This window comes from Pinus tabuliformis, chromosome 2_1 (assembly GCF_031772625.1).
Source record: "Pinus tabuliformis cultivar Carrire ecotype Pingquan chromosome 2_1, CPIR1, whole genome shotgun sequence".
Taxonomy (NCBI): Eukaryota; Viridiplantae; Streptophyta; class Pinopsida; order Pinales; family Pinaceae; genus Pinus; species Pinus tabuliformis.
Genome location: NC_142299.1, coordinates 401,117,723 through 401,140,483, shown reverse-complemented (window position 1 = coordinate 401,140,483; position 22,761 = coordinate 401,117,723). Strand labels below are relative to the sequence as shown.

At 36.9% G+C, this 22,761-nt stretch overlaps 1 protein-coding gene across 1 annotated transcript; it reads left to right on the top strand.

Moving 5' to 3' along the window:
• The first annotated feature begins 10,081 nt into the window (after positions 1 to 10,081).
• Positions 10,082 to 11,117, top strand: LOC149200558 (uncharacterized). The gene is made up of 2 exons (XM_089399597.1): positions 10,082 to 10,468; positions 10,574 to 11,117. The coding sequence occupies exons 1-2, from the start codon at positions 10,179 to 10,181 to the stop codon at positions 10,665 to 10,667; spliced, it is 384 nt and encodes a 127-aa protein (XP_089255723.1). The 5' UTR covers positions 10,082 to 10,178; the 3' UTR covers positions 10,668 to 11,117.
• Positions 11,118 to 22,761: the final 11,644 nt, after the last annotated feature.

Here is a 22,761-nt window from a genome sequence, read left to right as displayed (position 1 = left end):
TGTGGCTAGTTGTACTGCCATGGATTTTTAAATTTAACAACTTGTAATTTACATCATTCCACTACCCTGCGGCTAACATAACTTAATGTAGCTCCGGGATCTATTAAAATCGAGCAAGTCTAGTAAAAAATAATACCTTCAAATTCAACCATAGTAGGCTAAAACTCCCCCTGATGATTTTCAAGAGCTGTGTTGATCTTAGGGATGCTTCTAGCCACTTCTCCCAAAGTGGATGCGTCCTGGATTTGTGAGATCTGGTCTGCTCCCTGGTGTCGAGTGCAGTTTTTGACGTAATGCGGGCCTCCGCATCCCCAACACTGTACATGTGGTCTATTAATTAATTCTTCTTCATTTCTACCAGTTTGTTCATTGGTCCTAACTTCTCTTGGTATCTTAAATCTGGGCTTATTCACATTTCGATTACCTTGACCTTTATATAATCCTTTGTTGCTGGTGCTCTTATTTCCCTTATTGCTCGAAATGAATTTATTTCCCTTCTTGTTTTCCCACCTTTTACTCGTATCTCCCTTTGGTTTATTTTGCTAATAACATACTCGTGAGTTTTGAATGAATTCATCCATGATTTTTGGATTGTCAAATTCCAGCCGTTCTTTCATGAACAGTGGAAGACTACTAACAAACTGCTATACCTTGGCTTTTTCTTCGCGAATATAAAGGACATATCACAATAATGATGTAAATTTTGTTATAAATTCATCCATGATCAATTGGCCCAAGCCGAAATCATGGAACTCTTTTGCTTTCTCATCATAAAATTTCTCGGTTAAATATTTTTACTTGAAGAATTTTTGAAATTTATCCCAGGTTATGTTTTTCTCATTGACCCCATGGACTATTTTTACTTCCTCCCACCACAATGTAGTCTTCCCTTGAATATGGAAAACAACTAAATGGACCTTCAAATTGTAATCATATTCATACAGCTAGAAATACTTGTTCATATTAATTAACCATGCTTCCGCAACCTCTTCTTGTTCCCCGTCAAAGAGAGGAGGCTTGATTTTATGAAAATCTCATTGGAGTTCGATTTTATGTTTTTTCTTTGTCTTGTGATTAGACACGTTTCTTGATTCTTCCTCATGGTTTTCTTCTCCTCCTTCTGTTTCCATATTTTCAATTCGGAATTCTTGTTCCCTAGTCATGTGGCCGTGCTCCAGACTGAGGGGTAGTGGCCGATGATTTTGTCTATCCGATACGTTTTTTAGAATATTTTATTGTTCCTACATCAATCTTTCATTGTCTGCCTGGAGTCGGGCCATCTCATCTTTCAGTTCTTGGACAGTTGTCCGAAGGTCTACGTTGGGATTTTGTGTATCATCGCCAAGCTGCACCCAAACCTCAAGATTGGCTTCCGGAAATGATGTTGGTCCTGTCCCCAATATGGAACTAGGTGGTAGATTTCCAGCTCGCCTCATGCTGAGTATCTATTTTCTCTTACGTGCACAACACTGATTTTGTTATTCCTTATTCCAGAGGCCTCAGTTTTGGAAGCTGAGTGCTTTGATACCATATGTAACACATCTATTTAATAAACATTATATATAAAAATAAATAAATAATGTAATGCCCCAAACAATACACAGTCATGGCAAAATAAATATTATTATCATTAACATATTACGAATGATTTGTAAGCACAATTAAATAGGTTCTATTATGTGTAGAATTTTCTTCTGGATTATGGCATCCATTATTTTTAGAATCGAGGTTCTATTATCATAATCATATGAGAATTAAACGATTTGGACTTTAAGTTCTTTGATTAATTATACGAAGTTTGATGGGATATGATTGTACACGGTAATGAATTTCAACATTAATCAATTCCGAGAGTTTAAATTCATTTGGACACGTGGCTAGCCCAAGCACCTAATGGTATAGGCCATAGCCTCGATTCCTGCCATGGTGCGCATGCGTATTTACTTTCTCTTTTCCGAGTCTTGGTGGATGCCTGCATGTTGCCCTATTGTCCATCTCTAGACATTAATACTCGAGATCCAACTCCTCCATCAACGGTTCTCCATGGCTGGCTGGATCGAACGGTCCACAAGAAGTCTCGCAATATTTTCTCGGCATTGTGGTTTCATTTGGTCATTGTTTCGCTTCAAGGGTTTATGGCTTTACTCTGTTCTTGGTTATTCACTCCCACCTATAGATCTGGTTCACTGAGCTGTTCATCCCTCATTCCAACACTTTGACAAAACATTGAGGGTTCCGAAACCAATTCATCACCCTTGAACATAATCGACAGAGACAGGGCTTGCAAGCATCCTTTCCACAGGTAAAGGTTTAAGGTTTTATTCGCCATTTCGCTTGGTTTAGCATAGTTAGTATCATCCTTGCATGTTTTTAATTCTTTAGCTTAATCTAATACAACCATTCTGTTTTGGTGTAAGGCAAGGATTTCCGGGACAGAATTTTGGCTGGGATCTACGGAAAAACTCTTCAATCAGCATCAAAGTTCGTGACCACCCCGAGGTAATCTGGCTTTCTTTAGATCTTTCTTAGGTTAGGGTTTTATGACCAGGCGGTGAATTCTATAACACTGTGTTAGTCGTTTAAATGGGATCTTCGAGCTGCTAGAGCTGAGGTTCCATAGTTAGGTTTTGTTTGCTCAAAATCTTGTTTAAGGCTTAAGATAAACCTTACCGCTTCGACCGAATGTGGAATATTTTGGTACTTTGCCCAGGTTGGCCGCTTGTATTAGTAATTTATATATATTTTGGACAATTACTTTGTATGAACGGAACTTTTATCGATGGGGTATTACTTCTGAGGCAAGGGTTTATACATTCTAAATGCAAAAATCAGTTCGTTTTTCCATGTTTATTCAATGCTGAGTTTTGGAATACTATAAGTTATCTTTTCTAATTTACACAAAATATTAACGTTCGCTAGCGCTCCATACAGATCTGTATTGCGACTTTGAATTTATATTTCAATAGTTTTGCACTGTTTTAGTTATGATTTAATAAATTATTGCTACTTGCTAGGAATAAAAAAAGAAAAACCTTCTTGACAGTTCCTTTAGAAGTTTGAAACGTTAGAGTTTTTTTTGCTATCTGGCTAGGACTGTAACTCCTTATTTATTTATGAGTTAGATTTTCTCTGTTTTGTAGCCGCGGGACTTTACTTAATTAGATAGCGGGTCTGCTATGTATTGATTTGATTATGATATATGTAAATGATTTTGATGCCATATTTTGTAACTAATTTGAACATGTTGGTCTGTAGCATATTAGTTCTCTTTTTGGTTTGATGGAAATTCTTTCGGTTGAGAGACTAATTTATCTACTTCTACTTATTAAATAAAAGACAAACAAAGGTTCTTAGTGGTATCGTGATAAGAATGTCTATGGGAATCTCGCCTTTTCCAAATTTTGCTTCAAGATATAGACATTTTGTCATTTTCCAATTTTGCTTTATGTTTCAGGAATTTTGTTATTTTCTAAATGTACTTCTACTTCTAAGTTCTGTAATATTATTATTTATATCCCTTGATAGTTCTTTCCTATAATTATGAAGAGGGTTTTCCTCCAGTTTTTCTATTATTGCTTTACTTTTATTCTTCGATTAAATATTTCAAAAAAAAAAAAGGAAGAAAAAGAAGAAGAAGATAATTATGTCATACTTTAAGAAATAAGAGACCCTATGTATAATCTTTTCAACAGTTATTATCTCTTAACACAACCTATCAGTCAAGCAAAAATTTAGAGAATAACTTATACAAGAAATTATTTACTTATCTGTTTACGTGGTTCAGGACTAGATCTAAAACAAGATCTACACTTTAATTTCCTCCCTACAGTGAGATTACTTGATTCGGTAAATCTCCCCCCATGCTACTCGTGACTTCAGAGTTCTCTCTCTCCTTAGAGACTTTAATGTTTAGTAGATATCTAGACCGTACCAGACATAGCCTTCACAGCCCTTCAGCACAGTCTCATTTTCTTCTACCCTATCCTCTTGACCCTTTCAGTAAAATACTCTAAGATTTAGTTTTGGAACAGATAACTCTGTCTCCATAACTAATTACTTGGTAAAACAATATTTACTCATAACTCCAAAATCTATTCTTTCATAACTAAATTTCAAAAATAGTTTATAATTTAAAAATAATAACAATCTATTTAGTTGCAGTAAAAATAAATAAATATTTTCCTCATAAGAAATATTACAGACCCATAATTAAAAAAAAAAAAAAAAAAAAAAGAAAATGTCTGAAATACTATCGGCACAAATGTTAACGGTCACGAATATCTGCATCTCACCATAAACCACACTCAAATTAAAAAATAAAAGTAAATGATACATGGTTTTCAATTATCTTTCTGTACCTTTATCTTCTGTTGGATGCAACATCACAGAACGTGATTATTTTCGACAGTTATATTTTTTGTGGATTATATTCATAACTTACAGCATCTCGGTAACAATGGTGAATGATAAAAGGCAATATGGGCAAAGCAACCGTTTAAGGTTTCTAACAATTTACTATTATATTTAAAATATCAAGGAATTGACTCAAAGAGATTAGCAAAAATGACTAGGGTTCGAATTTTATGACAATGATGGTATTTATCATTATCATTGGATAAAAATGAGATGATAGGTTTTTTTATTTTAATTTTTTTTATAGGTTGAAAATAGAAAAAAAAGCATTTAAAATCGGATATAAAAATAAAGATTTACTTGTTATAGGTTAAATGACTTAGTGAATTTTTTATTATTTAATTATTTTTATAAAATTATATATTTTTTATTTTAAATGTGAATTTAAAACTTGAAGTAATTTTAGATGATTTTGTTTGTTTTTCTTTAATGTTTATGGTCTATATTATATGTTTTTTGATAGTATAATTTTTTTGTACATTTAGATGTTTGAGTATTTTAATTTATACGGTGAAGTAATTTTAGGAAATTTAGTTTCAAACTGGTGCATTTACATAAATTAAATATATGATAAATGTACATAAACATTTAAAAAAAACTATTATACTATGCAACTTACACTATTGAAATAATATAAAATAACTAAATTTTATTTTTAAGTCTAGATTAATTTAGTTCAACATTGTGGCTTCAACTTCCTTAGCTAATTATGCCTTAAATAGTTTTTTTTTTTCAAATTTTGGTCTGGGTTTCTCTAGTTGGGGAGATACTGAAGAACTCAGAAGATCACAGAAAATCAAACTCTCTTAAGGAAAGAGATTTATTAGATATATATGAAAAGTTGCTCACGAACACATTCAACATAATCACTCAATCAAGGAAACATACAAACAAACCCGGATGCGGGTGACAATCAAGGCAATTAATGAAGATTAGACTAGTAGGAGGCGAGAGGATGAGCCACATGGCCATTGATGTTCCATCCAAACCAGTGTGAGCCAAATTCATGGCCGCCTGCAAGCAGCATTTAATGAATGCTTGGGCCGAGAACTGGCCATTATGTGCCTAGAAATGGACTCCCCTCGCCATACTGTTTTCCCTCCTCCCCTGCTCCATTGCAATTGCCCGCCCCAGGCTGCTGAACCCTGCTCTCGCACTGTCACTGGGACTCATTGTTGGTTAGTGAGCTGTGTTGATCTTGGCAATGGGTATCACTACTCCCATTCCAGGATTTGCAATTTAACCTCCGCCCAGCTGTCCCCTGTTCCTCCTCTGCTCAATTCCTCTACCATTTCTCCCTCTGAAAACTTGGCCAGGCATTCCGTCATGGTTCGTCATTGCATGAGGAGCCGCAGAGGTGGTACTTGGGGTGGTAGCGCCCGCCCTCAGGCAACGCCGAGTCCTGAACCCACTGCCCCCTCTCCTTCCCCTGAACTTTCTTACCCCCATAGCTCTGTTTTGGGCAGGTATCTTAATACTCGCAGTGGTCGGGGAAGCGCACAGTTTCCAGGTGGTGGCCAAAGCGATGTCGCGGTTCACACTGCCAACTTCCCTTTGCCCCCTCACCCAGCTCCCCACTCGACCCAATTCAGATTCCGTAGCAACCTGAACAGACCGGTGATTACTGCCACCATCACCATCGTTTTCACTGAAGAAAATGAGCCGCAAGCCGCCCCGATGAGAAGTACTGAAGCGCAGCAAGAGGAGGCTCACAGACACAGGAATGGCCGAGATACTGGAAAGCATTCGCTAGACGAGGAAATGGATGCTTTGCATGGCAAGGCCATGGGTGGCGATCAGCATGCAGTGGGAGGAAGTTCTGGAGCCACGCAACCACCAGGTGGCAGCATGACTGACGCGTTGGCTCCGCATGCGGTTGCTGGCAGCTCTGGTGGCGACCAACCTACATGTGGGCCACACAACAGTGTGTCAAAGGAGGAGGATGATTGGTATCAGTATGTGTGTCTAGTTGAAGAGATACATGTCTCCGATGAGTTCAAATGACGACGTGTGGCAGCCAGGTGTTGCCAGCTGAGGTCTCCTTTGCTGACTGGTCTTTTTCTGTTATGCTTGTTCTACTGGAGCTTTTCTGGGTTTATGTTTGTCCCGTTGGAACTTCTCTTGTTTTGTTTTTTCCTTTCTTAAAGACTGATATCCCATATCTCGGTATTTTTTGCCTTTGCGGACTGGTTTCCCCAACGATGGGGCAGTCAAGGTATTCTCTGATAAAAAATGTTCAGCATTGCTAAGGCCTGAGCCTCATTGTACTCATATTTTGTTACATATTAATAGATTAACTTTACGTAGAAAAAAAAAAGGAAACATACAAACAAATGAATTGACATTCAAAGAACAAATTCAACATATTCACTCAATCAAGGAAACGTACAAACAATTGAGATGGCATTCAAAGAACAAATTCAACATAATCACTCAATCAAGGAACCATACAAACAAATGAATTGGCATTCAAACAATCGGTTCCAATTTGATGAAACTAACAAGTCAACTTGCAACCCCTTGGAGGATACTAAAATTAGAATATAGGAGCCCAAAAACTGATATTGGCACCTCTGATTATGGAATTAACAGTCCTAAATATATCAAAACTCCACAAAGTCCTAAGTTTGTAGAGGTAAAATCAAACATGAAAACCATAATGCTACTAAAATAGATCTAGGATTTCAAATCATGAGAATTGCAACCCTATATGGTAAGGCCTACTACATGAAATTTAGCTCCAGGAATAGTGAGTCAAATGAGGATCATAATGAGCTAAATATTTTGGCAAAATAACAATAAATGATCTTAGAGCTAAGAATGATAGCTCGTCCATTGGTCCATGGTTCAATCCCCATTACAAGTACTCCACCAAGGTCGATATGGAGGGTGAAGCAAATACTTTGTGGCATGAGAATCTTAGAATCACCATTGCCAACAAATCCTTGTTGATTAATGCAAAGGAAATTAATTCCCTCAATGATTATTTTCCCCATCAGATAGAACTGGCCCTCAATGGTTATTTTACCCATCAGATAGAACTGGCAATAGAGATTCAAGAATCGATCGTTCACTCTGAGCCATAGAATTTGGGGTCATATTTGATTTCAAGATTTACTCTCGACTCCTTCACAAATCTCCTAGATCTATATGAGAAGGTGGGGAAATGCGTAATGTTAAACATGGAGGATAGTTGCTTAATGGCTACCATAATACTATCACCAAGTACTCCATGTACCTGTGGGAGTTGTAGGAAGCCCTAGATGAGCTTTCTAAAAACATTCCATGTAGATGCATACATCACATGCTTCATGTGGTTGGTTCTATACTGCATGCAATAGATTATCTGAACCTATGTCTACAAGATTCCAACTTCCACAACTCCCAACGGATAGTGCTTCAACATTGTTTGTCACATGCAACACCTCCTCATGGTTTTGATACCAAAACAAGAAAAACAATGACAATATAGAGAGATAGAATAACTATGCAACTTAAAGATTTAATTAATTGGAACACACACATGTTCACATAATAGAGCCTTAGTTTTATGGCAATGGTATCAACATAGAATAGAATGATTATATATCTACAAATCAATGCTACAACCTAACAACATTAACTAATTTAATATAGAAGAATGAATTAGAACAATACATCCTTCTAATTAACTCTAACATCCTATTATTCCTAATTTTATGAATGCATTTTAAACAATAATTCTTTAAATTTTGTAGTGAATATGTACTCACGGAGTGAGATAGGAGTAGTTATCTCACATATCTACTTACTACATTAAAATTGTTTTCTACATTATGCAAAGAAAAATATTTTCTTCTAAAACATCTATTACAAACTTTCTAATTTGTTTAGCATTTATATGACACTGCATAAACCACCTTTTATTATCAATTTAAAATACATAAATTGTGTAGTGAATACTTGAGAGTGCTTATTTCACGCTCTCATTAGCCACTCTCATTTTGTTATTGTAGCGAATACCCATGAGTGGCTATCACATTGTTTCTAATTATTTTCAAGGTTAGTTTGACATCTATTTGCTTTTAAAAGCAACATATATTGCAAAACTACATTTCTAATTTGTTTAGCATTTATCTGGCATTGCATAAACCACATTCTGTTATCATTCTAAATTATATAAATATTTGAAGTGAAATTGCTACATATTATTTGTAATATGTTCAATTATTTTATTAATGTTTAAGGTTGTAAATTTATATGAAATCTATCATTGAATCATATTTATTGTTTGTAAATCGTATTTAATTTGAAGATTTAAGAATTTTATAACAATATTTCATTTAGTTTATTCCAAATTATAATCCATTTTTTTATTAATATTTTTTGATTTGATAAGTTAAATAATAATGTTTGCACAAAAGATGAATCATAATTAATTGAAATAATTTATTAATAGTGTTTACGCGGTCTTGGATCCACCATGATGAGGTGCTTTGTTAAGGCACTCTTTGAGGTGAAGTCATCATTTCAATTCCCTTCGAGGCGATATATTGGACATGATGAAGATGTAGTCCCACCAAACTTAACAAAAATAACTTATTAAAACCTAGCCAAAAAAAACCTAAATAAAAATAAAACCTAGCCAAAAATATATTTTTCTTCTTGAAAATAAATTAAATAAGAAAAAAACTCCCTAAATCAAATAAAATCTAATAATTAAAAAATAAGAAAATAAATAGATTTTTAATAAAAATTAATAATAGATAATAAAAAAATCTATTTTCGTTTCGAAAATACCGCATAAATCAAATAACTTTATTATTTCATTTTCTTACATAGGGAAAAATAAAACAAAATTAAATCAAATATGAAAAGCCTCCTTAAACCAAATAAGATTTTTTGATAATAGTTAACCAATTTGAGGAAATAAAAGCTTTTGGACCCTTCAATCATTTGAAGAAGATTTAAGAAGATTAGCTTCGGTTGAAAAAGAGCTTGATTTGATTTGACGTTTATGTTGCAATTATGAATTCTAACTCGTTGGTACCATGCACCAAAAGAGAAAACTGCATTTCATGTTGATAAATGTTATTTTCTATTTATATTATTTATATCATTTTTTTCGAAGGTAGGAAAACTAAACCAAAGTGGTTACGTCAATATTTGGGCTACTTCTCTATACTATTTACATCATTTTTTTTCAATAGTAGGAAAATTAAATTAGAGTTGTTACATCAAGATTTGTGTTGCTTCTTTGTATAGAGCCCAATACTATCAACCATCTTGCCACATATTACATCATTATGAAGATTGCTCCACATATGAGCAGTGGATGGCTACTTGCAAATACTAATTACCTACAAGGCAACATGGAATTATATATTTGAAATTCTATTTTGTTTCTCTCTATCATACACCTACTACTCACAAATGTTAATTACACTACAAAAAACCATAATAAATAAAATTTCTTTAACAAACCCTGATCATGTTTAAGGTTTATATACACTACATAAAAGTGACACGTAATACAGGTGACATGGTAACCTTTTGGTGTTCATCGATTCCCTTCGGTCTCGCTTTCCGTGTTGATGCGATTAGTACCTGATCTCATTAAGAGACTATACCATAAGGTACCCCCTTTTTCCTATTATTTGTCAGCTGTATTTAAGTCTGGGGTCCGGTCTTTAAGTTATACGTTAATTTTCACCATAAACGTTTTGTATCTGAATCGTTCAATGGGTTGATTTGCGTGCACACCGGCTCGGCCATGGCTATGTGGCATGAGCAGCGTGTCTCTCCACAGCTGTGTGCCTTGGGATGCTCTCCACATCAACGGTGGACGGCTCAGGCCTATGATCCGATGGCTGAGCTATGCCCGCGGAATTTCACATTCTCTAGATTGGAATCAAGGAAGTCATTTGGCAACTCTGCTCCTTGGCGCTGGCTGCTCTTCTGCTCCTTCAGCCGGTCGATTTAGATTAATAGAGATGCCCTGTCTCAGGAGGGTTTCCTCAGGTTACCGGGTTGCGGATTTGATTTACCTGTATGGTGACTCTTCACTTGTCCTCATGTAAGTTGCTTTGCAACGTTTTATCCTTCAGTTTATTTTTTTTACTCACAGTTCTGTTAACAGAGATCACTGATCCCTTGATTTTCTCTTGCACTTTTGCTATAGTGTTAGTGGATACAGTCTTGGGAATTTCTTCGTGTCAACAAGAGGAACCCATGGTTGCTACTATTCGACACCGCCGCGCAAGACCTCTGAGTAAGCTTCCAGAGTAATGGTGCTAGACTTTGATTTCTTGGATGATATCGGCTCCGCCGGATAAGCTGCTTCTAGTTTTTGGTTAAGTTCTTTCTTTTTTTATAGGCTCTTGCCTAGTTCGAGTGTTTCCCTCGCTTCTCAGTGTTTCCACCCTCCTCTGACCGAGGGTTTCATTGTGGTTTTCTATAGTTCAAATTTCGTTGGCTTGGTCTGCTTGTTTCCTCAAATTTTACTGGGGCTTTCTCGGCTCCCGAGGATATTTAAAATGTAAAGTTATTTATCAAGGCCGAGGCCTTTTATTCTCACACTGCTCTATTTTTCTGTCGAACATTGTAAGAGGTTGTGGCCATGCGATCTGTATGGATATACAGTCTTCTTTCCTTTACAGTCCTTCTGAGTTATAAGTTAATATGTTGTATAAGCTTAGGGTTTGTATGTATGAACATTTTTGCTACCTGGAATATAATTACAGTTTATGATAGTTTGGTTTGGTTTCCATTAAGAAAATGTTTTTCTACTTCTTGTTCCTTTAATTGCGATTCTTCACTGGTCATTGAGATATTATTACTGCTTTAGAATAATCCTCGCAATGGACCCAAGAATTTATTTTGCGAGTAAAGATACAGTGGTTAGGTAGCTATGATTGTTTATGTGAATTGCTCTATCTTTTAACAACGTTGAATGCTTCTTCTCCATTTGAGTACCGAATCAGAAATGGAACTAGTGAAGGGTTTTATAATCTTCTCTGTTTTCGCATAAATAACATAGAATAACTGAGTGAGGTTTTATTATAATTTCCCCTGTTTTTCGCATGAATTATTTAGAATAAGTTGAGAGAGGGTTTATATAATTTCTTCTGTTCTCACATGAATTATTTGAAATAAACTGAGAGAGGGTTTATATAATTTCTTTTGTTCTCGCATGAATTATTTGGAATAAGCCGAGAGAGGGTTTATATAATTTCTTGTGTTTTTTGCATGAATTGTTTAGAATATTCAAAGAGAGGTTTATTACTGTAGGGTTCCATCCCATCTTATGGCCCGGGTGGAATCCCTCAGTGACTCTTGTCAAGTCTGTTTGACATCCTTTATTCCGGAAAAACCTAGTTTTTCGCTTGTCAAAAGATCTTAATTAATCCAACACAGGGTTAGTACGGTTATATCTCCGGTTTGGCACATTCTACTGTGTAAGTGTTATTTTCATACGTGTTAGTTTTAAGTAATACTCCTTAGGTACAAGAATACATCCACCTTAGTTAACGGACTTCATAGTTCTTAAGCAACTTTGATTATACAGATTATCTCAAACAGAAACTCTACCTCAATATAACAGTACATTTGCCAGCACTGCTTAGCTAAACATCAACATCATGTTTAATTTAATCTACCATTCAGTTCAGTTAATAACCCTGCGTCAATAATGGGGTGATTGCCAGCTTCGCACAACAATACTCCTACGTTCTCAAGTTTTACTTCTATAAGCCTATTGCAATAGTAACAAATAATTACCTGATTAAGAGCTACAACTCAACATGTTTAATTATATTCATAAACTCATAATATTTTCAAATACAAATGAAAGTACTTGTCCAACAGACGGATTTCTAGAAGAGTTTCACATACCTGAGTTTTCCAAGAAAACAAATAAGACTCCAAGATAAAGTTCACCTTCAGTATCTGATGCTTTCACCTCCCAACCATGAGATTCATCCTTCGGGACCCCATCTCCCCCCAAGCACACTCGCAAGAGCACTGTCTTCTGCAAGCATTTCCGGACACAGTGCTCATGCTATCTTGTCATCACCAAACTTAGCATTTCTTCCCCTTACCGTCTGACCTTTCAGCATGGTTTTTCCTCCCCTCATTCCTTTTTCTTGGAGCATTTTCCAGTTAGGGAGGCTAGTTAGGGTTTCTTTCAGGCAACTGCCTTTCCAACTTCTTTTGAACAAAAGTTCCAAAATCCACCAATCATCAAAATCATTTCTGATTTAACAAATTTAATTCAACAAATAACGACAATAAATGTTTAGTTTGTTTTACTATGGTAAAATAAAAATAATTACAGTTTTCGGGAGCATTACATCTCCCCCCTGACATCAAACATCGTCCTGATGTTTTCCGGCCGCAAAGAGCCTTAGATAAGCTTCTTTTATGAGCTTCTCATCCTCCCAGGTGGCCTTCTCTGGCCCAAAGTGCCGCCATTGCACTTTAACCTGGAAAATGGCTCTTTTCCACAGCATTACTTCTCTCCGAGTGAGTATAGTCAGTGGCTCAACCAGGAATTCTCCTTCCGGCTCGACCTGAAACACACACAACATTGAAGTTATTTTCTTATTTAACACCTTATTTCCTCTAACTCATCTAATATACTTTCTTACCTGTATATCATTCCAATTGACTATATGCTTAGGATCATAAACGTATTTTTTTAAAACCGACACATGAAACACATTGTGGACCCGAATATGGCTTGGCAAGGTGAGCTGATAAGCTACTAACCTAACTCTCGCTAAGATTTGGAAAGGTCCACAAAACCTGGGTGCCAGCTTGGCACACCCACTCTATTGTAACGTACTCCTTTTTTCTCAAATCCTCACGTACACATGATCACCCACTTGGAATTCTCTAAAACTTCTTTTCCGGTAAGCAAAACTCTTTTGTCTGTCTTGGGCTGCCTTTAAGTTCATTCGCACTTTCTTGACCATTTCCTCCATTTCTTTTAACATTTCTGGCCCTAGCATCAGCTTGTCTTCAGGTCCTCCCCAACTAGAGGGTGTACGACATTTTCGTCTGTACAGCACTTCAAATGGGCTCATCTGCGAAGAGGTATGATAGTCGTTGTTGTATGCAAATTCGACCAGGTGCAGATAGTCTTCCCATTTAGTTGGCTACTGCATCACATAAGATCTTAGCATATCTTCTACAACCTGATTTACCCGTTGTATTTTCCCGTCTGTTTGAGGGTGATAGGCAGTGCTAAAGTTTAATTGAGTTCCTAACCCCTCAAACATAGTTCTCCAGAAGGCCAATGTAAATTTCGCATCCCCGTTAGAGATTATAGTTTTAGGTAGCCCATGCAGTCTGAAAATGTTTTGCATGAAAATGTGAGCAATCTGCACAGCTTTGTAAGTGGACTGTACTGGTATAGAATGGGTTGATTTACTTAGTTTGTCTACCACTTCCATGATAGAATCGTTGTACCTTTTAGATGGGTAAACCTGTTATAAAATCCATTGAAATGGTTTCCCATAATCCCGCGGAGTTTTGATGCTCAGTTTTGATTTGTTGACATTCCAATCAGTGCATTAAATATTCTGTTACATCTCTTTTCATGCTTGGCCAATAGTACTCCTTCTAGAGTGCGGTAATCAATTTTTGATACCCCGTGTGCCCCGCATAGGCACTTTTATGGAACTCATCCAGAATCAGGTTTTTAATGTTATTTTGGTTAGGTACAAATAATCTCTTTTTATAACACAGCATGCCAACAGCATCCACCGCATATCCTTGTCGGTATTCATGGCTGGTTGGGTTCTAAACTTGCTGTCCTATCTGCTGATAATTCTGATCTTGTTCTGCTGCTTTTTTAATCATCTCAGCGAAAGTAGTCCGCCCCTCACTGCTGGAAATTTCGTAGATGCAATGAACCTTCCGACTCAAAGAATCCGCTACCCGATTCTCTTTTCCTTTTAGATGTTTAATCTTGAAATCAAATCCACTTAAGAAATCTACCCACCGAGCTTGCCTATCATTCAAGGTAGGCTGGTTGAAGTAACTAGTCAAGCTGTGACGGTCTGTGAACACTAGAAAATTTTTACCCATCAGATAGTGGTGCCACATTTTTAATGTGTGGATTATCGTTGCCAACTCCAAATCGTAAGTGGAATATTTTTGCTCATACTCCTTTAGTTTCCTAGATTCATAGGCAATTACCTTAACCTCCTGCATTAATACTCTCCCTACTCCTTCCTTACTTGCATTTGTACACAACACATAATCCTTACTCGGGTCTGCTATGCTTAATATTGGTGTCGTCGTGAGCAGATGCTTGATGCTCAAAACTTCTTTGGCACTCAGTGGTCCATTTAAAGGTTTTTCCCTTCTTTTGCAGAGAGGTGATAGGATAGGCCACTCTCGAAAATCCTTCCACAAACAGTCTATAGTAGCCATCTAACCCCATGAAGGATCTTATATCCGCCACTTCCTTCGGTACTGACCATTCCATTATAGTCCTTATCTTCTCAGGATCCAACACGATTCCTTTTTTGGTAAGAATATGCCCTAAGTATTGAATTTGTTCTTTGAAGAAATCACACTTGCTGTACTTGGCGTACTACTGATGTTTTTAGAGAGTTTGCAGGACCAGCCTGAGGTGTTCCTTATGTTCCTCAATAGACCGGGAATATATCAGTATATCATCAATAAAAATTAACACAAATTTGTCTAAGTACTAATGAAATACATTGTTCATTAAACACATAAAAGTTGCGGGGCCATTGGTCAATCCAAAGGGTAATACCACGAACTCGTAATGTCCATAACAAGTCCTATAAGCAGTTTTGGCTATATCCTCCTCTTTGATTATGATCTGGTGGTATCTCGATCGTAAATCTATTTTCGAGAATACGGTTGCCCCTTTTACTTGGTCAAAAAGTTCATCAATCCGAGGTAAGGGGTACTTATTTTTTATTGTCAACTTATTCAGTTGACGGTAGTCCATACACATACAGAGGGTTCCATCCTTCTTTTTTATGAACAACACAAGAGCTCCCTAGGGTGACACACTAGGGCGGATGTATTTCTTATCCAACAGTTCCTGCAGTTGCATTTCAATTCTGTCAGTTCTGGTATGCTCATACAATAGGGTGCACGGGAGACTGGTGCTACTCCTGGCACTAACTCAATAGTGAAGTCTGTCTCTTTTGGATGGAAAGCCTGGTATCTCTTCAGGAAACACGTCTGCAAATTCTTGAACCACTGGAATGCTATCTAAGGTGGTAGACTTGTCCTTTGAGTTGGTATACCCAACCTGAATAGCATAGATCTGACATTTTTTCCTGATACACTTTGCCAGTTAGGAGGCAGTTATTCGTCGAATCTATACCAGCGTCAAAATACCTTGCATCTCCTGCTTTTCTCCTAACTCATTCTTGTAGCAAATAGTTTTTGTCTTACAATTTATAATAGACAAGCATTTTCCCAGCCAATCCATGCCTATCAGTACGTCATACGACCCAAGAGGAAGTACATTTAAGTCTGCCAACACAGGCTGACCAGCTATTAGCAAAGGACAGTTATTGACCTTGGCCAACACATGTCTCTTTGCCCCAGTTTCCAGCTGTACCAACCCGGGGTTTTTTAAATTTAACGGTCTGTAGTTTACATTTTTCCACAATTTTAGGACTAATGTAACTTAACGTAGCTCCAGGGTCAATTAAAACAGAGACAGTATGATCAAGAATTTTACCTTCAAATTATACCATAGTCAGCTGATATTCTGCCTGATGATCTTCGAGAGCAGCATTAATTTTTGGTATACTCCAGGCCATGTCGCTTAAGTTGATGCTTCATGTATTTGAGAAATCCGTTCGGTGCCCTTTCAATGAGGACAATTTTTAACATAGTGTGGGCCTCCACATCCCCAACATTTGTACCGGAGGCCTTGCTATCCATTCATTAACTACTTTACGAGTTTGATCACTGATTCTGGGTTCGGAGAGTGGCTTAAATCTGGGCTAATTCCTTTGCAGATTTCTGTTGTTTTGTCCTTTGGAAAATCCTTTGCCCATACCACCACGATTTCCTTTATTACCCATTGAAATCTTACTACTTTTCTTATCAACCCATCTTTTACCCAGAATTTCTCCCTTTTGCTTACTTTGCTGATAACATATTCTGGCCTTTCGTATGACTTCATCCATTGTCTTTGGGTTGTTGAACTCAATTCTTTCTCTCATAGCCAAAGGTAAACTGCTGAAAAACTGTTGTACCTTGGCCTTTTTTTCTCATATGTAAGGTACATAACAGAGTAGAGAGATAAAACGGGCGATGAACTCGTCCATGGTTTGCTGTCCAAGACGTGAGTCGTGAAATTCTTTTTCTTTCAAGTCATAAAATCGTTCAGTCAAGTATATTTCCTTAAAATATTTTTTGGAATTTTTCCCAAGTTATATTTTTCTCATTGACCCCTCGTACAATCTTGACTTCCTCCCACCATAAAGTAGCTTTCCCTTGTAGTTGAAAGATAGGCAACTGAGCTTTTAGGTTGTCATCATATTCATATAATTGAAAATATTTATTCATGTTAATAAGCTAGGCTTCAACGGCCTCCTCCAGCTCTCCATCGAATAGTGTCGGTTTAATTTTTCGGAACTCGTCGTGCAATTCCACTCTCTGTCTCTTTGATGTTGGATGCTCTGAGGCATTATCATACTTTTCCTCCTGATTCTCCTCCCCTCCAACGGTGCCTTCATGTTCTGTATGGTAATCCTATTCTTCTAAGCTTTGCTCCCGTTTAGGGCTAGGAATAGGTTGGTGCTGATTATGCTTGTCAGACAGGCTTTTCATAATTCTTTCCTGTTCCATTGTTAATCTTGCATTGTCCTCCCATAGGCGAGCCATCTCATTCTTTAACTCTTGAACCGTCTCCAGTATTGTGAGATTTGTGTTGCGAGCCTCCTCTCCTAACTGCACCCATATTTCAGGGTTATGCTCAGGAAATGTTGCAGGTCCAGAACCAACCACATTCCTGAGTGGTTCAGTGTTCGTCCTTTGCATAGTTTGCTTTTATACGGATTCCCTGAGCTTCAACAAGTTAGTGCTTATCAATTAGATCAGAAACAATAAGGATCACGATATATATATATATAATTTTTTTTTAGATAAGTTGCTAGAGGTCTCAGTTTTGAAAGATGGCTCTGATACCACATGTCATACACCTACTACTCACAAATGTTAATTACACTACAAAAAACCATAATAAAGAAAATTTCTTTAACAAACCTTGATCATGTTTAAGGTTTATATACACTACATAAAAGTGACACGTAATACAGGTGACATGGTAACCTTTTGGTGTTCATCAATTCCCTTTAGTCTCGCTTTCTGTGTTGATGCGATCAATACCTGATCTCATTAAGAGACTGTACCATAAGGTACCCCCTTTTTCCTATTATTTGTCGGCTATATTTAAGTCTGGGGTCCAGTCTTTAAGTTATACAGTAATTTTCACCATAAACGTTTTGTGTCTGGATCGTTCAATGGGTTGATTTGCATGCACACCGGCTCGGCCATGGCTACGTGACACAAGCAGGCTGTCTCTCCACAGCTGTGCACCTTGGGATGCTCTCCACATCAACGGTGGTCGACTTAGGCCTATGATCCGATGGCTGAGCTACTCCCACGGAATTTCACATTCTCCAGATTGGAATCAAGTGAGTCATTTGGTAACTTTGCTCCTTGACATTGGCTGCTCTTCTACTCAGGAGATACCCTGTCTCAGGAGGGCTACCTCAGGTTACCGGGTTGCGAATTTTCTTTCCTTGTGTGGTGGCTCTTCGCTTGTCCTCATGTGAGTTGCTTTGCAACGTTTTATCCTTTAGTTTACTTTGTTTACTCACAGTTATGTTAACAGAGATCGCTGATCCCTTGATTTTCTCTTGCACTTTTCTTATAGGGTTAGTGGATACAGTCTTGGAAATTTCCTGGTGTCAACAAGAGGCACCCATGGTTGCTACTATTCGACACCACTGCACAAGACCTCCGGGTAAGATTCCAGAGTCATGGTGCTAGACTTTGAGTTCTTGGATGATATCGGCTCCTCCGGATAAGCTGCTTCTAGTTTTTGGTTAAGTTATTTCTTTTTCTACAGGCTCTTGCCTAGTTCGAGTGTTTCCCTCGCTTCTCGGTGTTTCCACCCTCCTCTGACTGAGGATTTCATTGTGGTTTTCTATAGTTCAGATTTCGCTAGCTTGGTCCGCTTGTTTCCTCAAATTTTACTAGGGCTTTCTCGGCTCCCGAGGATATTTAATATGGAAAGTTATTTATCAAGGCCGAGGCCTTTTATTATCACACTGCTCTATTTTTCTGTCGAACATTGTAAGAGGCCATGGCCATGTGATCTGTATGGATATACAGTCTTCTTGCATTTACAGTCCTTCTGAGTTATAAGTTAATACGCTGTATAAGATTAGGGTTTGTATGTATGAACATTTTTGCTACCTGGAATATAATTACAGCTTATGAAAGTTTGGTTTGGTTTCCATTAAGCAAATGCTTTTCTACTTCTTGTTCCTTTAATTACGATTCTTCACTGGTCATTGAGATATTATTAGTGCTTTAGAATAATCCTCGCAATGGACCCAAGAATTTATTTTTCGAGTAAAGATATGGTGGTTAGGCAGCTATGACTGTTTATGTGAATTGCTCTATCTTTTAACAACGTTGAATGCTTCTTCTCCATTTGAGAACCAAATTAGAAATGGAACTAGTGAAGGGTTTTATAATCTTCTATGTTTTTGCATAAATAACATAGAATAGCTGAGTGAGGGTTTATTATAATTTCCCCTATTTTTCGCATGAATTATTTAGAATAAGTTGAGAGAGGGTTTATATAATTTCTTTTGTTCTCACATGAGTTATTTGAAATAAGTTGAGAGAGGGTTTATATAATTTCTTTTGTTCTCGCATGAATTATTTGGAATAAGCTAAGAGAGGGTTTATATAATTTCTTCTGTTTTTCGCATGAATTGTTTAGAATATTCAGAGAGAGGGTTCTTACTATAGGGTTCCATCGCCTCTCATGGCCCGGGTGGAATCCTTCAGCGACTCTTGTCAAGTCTTTTTGACATCCTTTATTCCGGCAAAACCTAGTTTTTCGCCTGTCAAAAGATCTTAATTAATCCAACACAGGGTTACTACGGTTATATCTCTGGTTTGGCACATTCTACTGTGTAAGTGTTATTTTCATACATGTTAGTTTTAAGTAATACTCCTTAGGTACAAGAATACACCCACCCTAGTTAACAGAGTTCATAGTTCTTAAGCAACTTTGATTATACAGACTATCTCAAACAGAAACTCTACCTCAATATAACAGTACATTTGCGAGCACTGCTCAGCTAAACATCAGCAGCATGTTTAATTTAATCTACCATTCAATTCAGTTAATAACCCTGCTTCAATAACGGGGTCATTGCTAGCTTCACACAACAAGACTCCTACATTCTCATGTTTTACTTCTATAAGCCTATTGCAATAGTAACAACTAATTACCTGATTAAGAGCTACAGCTCAACTGTTTAATTATATTCATAAACTCATAATGTTTTCAAATACAAATGAAAGTACTTGTCCAGCAGACGGATTTCCAGAAGAGTTTCAAATACCTGAGTTTTCCAAGAAAACAAATAAGACTTCATGATAAAGTTCACCTTCAATATCTGATGCTTTCATGTCCCAACCATGATATTCGTCCTTCGGGACCCTATCTCCCCCCAGCACACTCTCAAGACTACTATCTTCTGCAAGTATTTCCGCACACAGTGCTCATGCTATCTAGTCATCACCAGACTTAGCATTTCTCCCCCATACCGTCTGACCTTTCAACACGGGTTTTCCTCCCCTCACTCCTTTTTCTTGGAGCACTTTCCAGTTAGGGAGGGTAGTTAGGGTTTCTTTCATGTAATTGCCTTTCCAACTTATTTTCAACAAAAGTTGCAAAATCCATCAATCATCCAAATCATTTCTGATTTAACAAAATTACTAATATTATTTAATTCAACAAATAATGACAATAAATGTTCAGTTTGTTTTACTGTGGTAAAATAAAAATAATTACAGTTTTCTAGGAGCATTACACTCTCTAGTGGTCTTCCATTTATTTTTATGGCCAACAAGTCAACTGATTCCATTCTAGCATGTTATGCCCTAATCCTACTTTACTTGCATGAGGAATAATTAGGTCCTTACAGTTAATAAGTATCAGAATTTACATAGCAATTCTCTCACATGTATCATGGGAATATAGGAATATCAATTCTCTCACTCTCTTATCATCTCTAAATGTAGGAATATCTACAATAGAGATGGAATCGTACTAGTGGACATGAATTCTTCATGATCAGCTTCATCAAATATTGATGGTTTCATTTATGCCATTTTTTTAAACTTCTAGGCTTCATACACAATTTGAGCAAGGGTTTGGGTTCATTTTAAATTATATACATGCCTATCTATGTATTGTTTGTAGACTATAGTTTAATTCTATAAAAAACTTGTAGGTGGCTCTTGTCTGGAACAAGGGAAACCTATACTACTTTATGTCAGAGTTGGTTTGAACTCTTTGTTTAAAAGTTGATTGGGGTTGTCAAAAGAAATTTATCCAAAATGAGCTTAGGAATTTGTTTTGGGTTGACCAAAGATTATGTTTAGCTAATTATTCCATTTTGGAGATCAACCATGAGCCCCTCATTTAATGTTATATTTGCTTCAAATATGAGCTAATCAGGTTCATTTTGTTTGTAGAATGATAAGTAGGTGAATTCACTTCACTTTAGCTAGATGTGAGAAATGGATCCTGATGTTCATTTTGTTTGTAGAATGATAAATAGGTGAATTCACTTCACTTTAGTTAGAAGTGAGAAATGGATCTTGATGTAACATCCATGGTGAAAATTCCACGAAACAAAAGTTAAAAACAATAACCACGGCCGATGGGACACTTATTCCAAGCTTAATGTTGGGCAAAATCCTAGTGATGGGGATCACTTGTGATTGTTAATGGCTAAGGAAAGTGGAAAAGGAAATGGTTAAGGCTTTGGAAAGGAAAAATAGAATTTTTAGCACATTTATTTATGAAAATAATGGAAATTAGGAGAAAAAGGAAGTGAAAGGTCATAGGTTGCATGTGAGGAGGTAAATGAAGAAAATAGAGGCCTCATCCATAAAAAGGCTTCTGAGGATTAGTTGTTAACCTATTGCCAATTCTATTTTTGAGCTCTCTCATTGTTCTCTCTCTCTCATACTCTTGTACACTTAGATTTTTCTTGGAGCACTCTTGGAGGGTGTGGCATACTTGGATTCTTGGAGCAAGAAGGAAAAGTAAGAGCAGGAAAGCGCAAGAAGGCATCAACATCAACAACTACATCAAATTTTCTTGCAGGTACCAAGTTGCATGTATGATTTCTTCACTAGTTTTGGCATGCATGGCATATGCATGTGGTTTGTTGGTTGTGATCTATCATTGGCATGGAGGATGGGCGAGATTGAAAGTGGATTTCCTAGCCTTGCCATTTCCTGGATAGTCAAGGTGATTGTTGGTTTATTTCCTTGTTGTGTTTTTGATTGGTAATCATGTTTCCTTACCTTGGGTTGAGTTACTAGTCCCGTAGCCTTGGTTGGACAAACGCTCTGGAGCCTTGGAACATCTTGGGTTGAGTTACCTATACCCAACCTATACCTATGACCACGGTCTTTCAATGTGAGATTTAAAGGTGCAGGGGCCTTCATTATTCACAATCTAGTGGATTTTTCAATGATATACAACATCATCAGAGACATTGTATTTCATGCCATATATTCTCTCCCTCTGCCTAAATTGGAAAATATTTTTAGTGGATGGAAATAACGACAATGGACATTGCAAGATTCAATCTCAAAATCATGTTAATGCCTTTTATTTTATAAGCCCAAACCTTAGGTGAAGATGAACATGGTAGCAAGTATTTGAGGGAGAATGTGAATCCTAAGATAATATTGAGCTTTTGATGACTGCTTTATAGTTGCAGGGTGTATCTTTCAAGGCCATGTTCCTACTGTCGTTTGGTAGAAATGATGGAGCTCGGTCACCATGATGAGTATATATTCGAACACATAACTGATTATGTAATTTTACAAGAAATATTATTGTCCATACACTCAAGTGCTTTCACAAGCTAGGCATTGTTAGTGCTGGAAATTGTAGCATAGAGATTACTCTTCAGCAAAGCAAGCGAGGAATCCATGGCCTTCTCCACTTTATTTTAATTTTTCATTATGTGATTGAAAACATTCATTTCGTCAAAGTTGATTGTTCTGGTTGTCATGATATTTTTCAGGTTC

Coding starts and splice junctions, on each gene's coding strand:
- LOC149200558 (XM_089399597.1), top strand. CDS start 10,179: ATGAGCAGCGTGTCTCTCCACAGCTGTGTGCCTTGGGATGCTCTCCAC. Junction 10,469..10,573: donor GACTCTTCACTTGTCCTCAT/GTAAGTTGCTTT, acceptor CTTTTGCTATAG/TGTTAGTGGATACAGTCTTG.